General features: G+C 34.6%; 1 protein-coding gene across 7 annotated transcripts in view; it reads left to right on the top strand.

The window, feature by feature from the left end:
• Positions 1-1,063, top strand: part of LOC122265250 (arrestin domain-containing protein 1) — a 26,741-nt gene extending 25,678 nt beyond the window's left edge. For 3 of the 7 annotated variants that reach the window (XM_043034459.2, XM_086537761.1, XM_086537762.1), the window contains one exon: positions 764-1,063. In XM_043034459.2, the coding sequence (XP_042890393.2) occupies positions 764-1,002 (239 nt within the window). In that variant the 3' untranslated portion in view covers positions 1,003-1,063. The remainder of the gene's footprint in view (positions 1-763) is intronic. The other 4 variants (XR_015191094.1, XR_015191095.1, XR_015191093.1 and 1 more) reach the window with 3 other exon arrangements.
• The last annotated feature ends 3,937 nt before the right edge of the window (positions 1,064-5,000 follow it).

Raw genomic sequence — 5,000 nt, forward strand, 5'->3', positions numbered from 1 at the left:
TGATGATATTCTCTTCATGATTTTTTTTTCTTTTTTTTACACATTCATGGCATGTTTTTACCAGTCTTTCTTCCTGTTAAGATAAAGTTCTTCTGCTCACGGCTACAGCATGAGTCATCACCTGCATGATAGCATAGGTAATTGCTTTTATTTTTTAAACTTCACTCAAGTTTTGGTAAGGTTTATGTACAATACCTTTGCCAAGTAGCTAAGCAATTGAGCAAAAGTAAACCATCATCATCTTCATCATCATTATTATTAATAAAAAAAAAAAATATATATATCATTCAGTCTTTTTTTTTCTCTATTAATCAACCAAGAATTGTTATAAAGTGTTTTCCCATTGCAGTTTGCTGATTTAGGGCCAGTTCTGTAAAACTGCTTGTGTTTGTTTAATATTATTGCAACTCCCCCTCTTTATGTAACTGGATAGTGAAGGCTAGTGAGGCATGTTTAAGCTTGTCTTTTTGAGATAAATGTGGATGATATTAAAATTCATTAAATAAGTCCTATTTACTTTGATAATCAGTTTTGATTGAATTTTATACAGGGATTGGATTATGTGGACAAGATAGTCTTTGAGAAAAGAAATAAGATATCCATACCATTCAGTCATTTAGATTGTAAAGCTGTGTAATAAGTAATGGATATTACAGCATCAAAAATGAGATAGTACATCCTAAACTTCTTACTATCAAATTGGTACTGTGAAAAAGAAGAAGGATGGAACATAAAAGGTTTAGCCAAAATATTGTTTCAACAGGTGATGCACCACTCATTGTCCATCACCATGAGCATCATTCCAACTCAGACTCGGACAGCGAGAGACCAGCCGAGGTAGTGGTGGCTAAAGTTACAGGCCCCAGTACTAAGGACGCCGATGCCAATGGCAATGACAGAGATACTGGTGATAAAGATGCTGACTCAGTCACCAAGGCAGATGAACCTCAGAAGGAGGAGAAACCAGAAGAGGAAGCAAAACCCGAGGATGACAAAGATTAATGTTATTGAGGTCAGTGTAGTACAGTAAATTAGTCGTTTAAAACAAAAAAAAAGTTTGAATTACATCTACATCTACATCTACATCTACATCTACATCTACATCTACAACTACATCTACATCTACATCTACATCTACATCTACAACTACATCTACATCTACAACTACATCTACATCTACATCTACATCTACATCTACATCTACATCTACATCTACATCTACATCTACATCTACATCTACATCTACATCTACATCTACATCTACATCTACATCTACATATACATCTACATCTACATCTACATCTACATATACATATACATCTACATCTACAATTACATCTACATCTACATCTACATCTACATCTACATCTACATCTACATCTACATCTACAACTACATCTACATCTACATCTACATCTACATCTACATCTACATCTACATCTACATCTACAACTACATCTACATCTACATCTACATCTACATCTACATCTACATCTACATCTACATCTACATCTACAACTACATCTACATCTACATCTACATCTACATCTACATCTACATCTACATCTACATCTACATCTACATCTACATCTACATCTACATCTACATCTACATCTACATCTACATCTACATCTACATCTACATCTACATCTACATCTACATCTACAACTACATCTACATCTACATCTACATCTACATCTACATCTACATCTACATCTACATCTACATCTACATCTACATCTACATCTACAACTACATCTACATCTACATCTACATCTACATCTACAACTACATCTACATCTACAACTACATCTACATCTACATCTACATCTACATCTACATCTACATCTACATCTACATCTACATCTACATCTACATCTACAACTACATCTACATCTACATCTACAACTACATCTACATCTACATCTACATCTACATCTACATCTACATCTACTTCTACATCTACATCTACTTCTACCTCTACAACAACATCTACTTCTACCTCTACAACAACATCTACTTCTACCACTACAACAACATCTACTTCTACCACTACAACAACATCTACTTCTACCTCTACAACAACATCTACTTCTACCTCTACAACAACATCTACTTCTACCTCTACAACAACATCTACTTCTACCTCTACAACAACATCTACTTCTACATCTACATCTACATCTACATCTACATCTACATCTACATCTACATCTACATCTACATCTACAACTACATCTACATCTACATCTACATCTACATCTACATCTACAACTACACCTACATCTACATCTACAACTACATCTACATCTACATCTACATCTACATCTACATCTACATCTACATCTACATCTACATCTACATCTACATCTACATCTACATCTACAACTACATCTACAACAACATCTACATCTACAACTACATCTACATCTACATCTACATCAACTACAACATCTACATCTACATCAACTACAACATCTACATCTACATCTACATCTACATCTACATCAACTACAACATCTACATCAACTACAACATCTACATCAACTACAACATCTACATCTACATCAACTTCATCATCTACAACATCTACATCAACAACAACATCTACATCAACTACAACATCTACATCTACATCATCTACAACATCTACATCTACATCTACATCTACATCAACTACAACATCTACAACTACAACATCTACATCTACATCATCTACATCTACATCTACATCTACATCTACATCAACATCTACATCTACATCTACATCTACATCTACATCTACATCTACAACTACATCTACATCTACATCTACATCTACATCTACAACTACATCTACATCTACATCTACAACTACATCTACATCTACATCTACATCTACATCTACATCTACATCTACATCTACATCTACATCTACATCTACATCTACATCTACATCTACATCTACTTCTACTTCAACATCTACTTCTACCACAACATCTACATCTACTTCTACCTCTACAACAACATCTACTTCTACCTCTACAACAACATCTACTTCTACCTCTACAACAACATCTACTTCTACCTCTACAACAACATCTACTTCTACCACAACATCTACATCTACTTCTACTTCAACATCTACATCTACTTCTACTTCAACATCTACTTCTACCACAACATCTACATCTACATCTACAACTACATCTACATCTACATCTACATCTACATCTACATCTACAACTACATCTACATCTACATCGACAGCTACAGCTACATTTACATCGACATCAACACCTACATCTAAATCTACATCTACATCTACATCTACATCTACATCTACATCTACATCTACATCTACATCTACATCTACATCTACATCTACATCTACATCTAAATCTACATCTACATCAACATCTACTTCTACCACAACATCTACATCTACTTCTACTTCAACATCTACTTCTACCACAACATCTACATCTACTTCTACCTCTACAACAACATCTACTTCTACCTCTACATCAACATCTACTACTACATCTACATCTGCATCTACAGCTACATCTACATCTACATCTACATCTACATCTACATCTACATCTACAACTACATCTACATCTACATCTACATCTACATCTACATCTACATCTACATCTACATCTACATCTACATCTACATCTACATCTACATCTACATCTACATCTACAACTACATCTACATCTACAACTACATCTACATCTACAACTACATCTACATCTACATCTACATCTACATCTACATCTACATCTACATCTACATCTACATCTACATCTACATCTACATCTACAACTACATCTACATCTACATCTACATCTACATCTACATCTACATCTACATCTACATCTACATCTACATCTACATCTACAACTACATCTACATCTACAACAACTTCTACCTCTACAACAACATCTACTTCTACCTCTACAACAACATCTACTTCTACCACAACATCTACATCTACTTCTACTTCAACATCTACATCTACTTCTACTTCAACATCTACTTCTACCACAACATCTACATCTACTTCTACCACCACATCAACATCTACATCTACCTCTACAACAACATCTACTTCTACCACTACATCTACATCTACTCACACACACACTCACTACACACACATCACAGACACAATCACTACACACACTACACACAAACACACACATACACAACACATACACACTCTCATACACTACACACACACACACAACACAACACACATAAACTACTATCAACACCCACACAAACAACAGCTAAATCACTACTACACAACACAGAACACACCACTTCACACACACACACACACACACACACACACACACAAAAAAAAAAAAAAAAAAAAAAAAAATTGCACCAGATTGTAAAGAAAGTGGAACTTTGAAACTTGAACATCAACTATGCAGAACACTTGTATTTATTACTTGTATTATATTAGTCAAATTGCTCTTTTGAAATATTTTGATAGCAATTTTATTGAATTCACCAAGGATTGTTTTGATTTTCTCTGGCAAAACTTTTAATGAGTGCAGTCCAAGTCTGCAAACTCTTACAGGTGTTTATGAAATAGGAAGAAAGGTGCACTGAATATGATAAGGAAGCTTCTCTCTCTGAATTATACCTAAGCCAGGCACTTCATACCTTATATTACCACTGTTTCATGGAGGCACATCATAAGATGTGGCTAACAGAGCCATATCTTATGTACCTTTCCGTGATCTGCTCACACAACTTGTCTCTATAACAAAGACATGGTTTTTCATGAGCTGTTATAGATTCAATATTGAAATATGAAAAAAGCAAGAGCAGTTGGTGTACTTGGTTTGGGAGGGTTTGGGTGAAGGTTGCTGCTTTTTACCATTATAGTGCATCTCCTTTTAGTGTGCCAAAGTTAATGCCATCATTCAGCAAGACATGGTACAACTTGCTTATCTGTAACATATGTATTATATAATCTAAAGAATTAGAGATCTTAA

This window comes from Penaeus japonicus, unplaced genomic scaffold (genome assembly GCF_977035675.1).
Source record: "Penaeus japonicus unplaced genomic scaffold, GWHDUDI00000001_assembly GWHDUDI00000006, whole genome shotgun sequence".
NCBI lineage: Eukaryota > Metazoa > Arthropoda > Malacostraca > Decapoda > Penaeidae > Penaeus > Penaeus japonicus.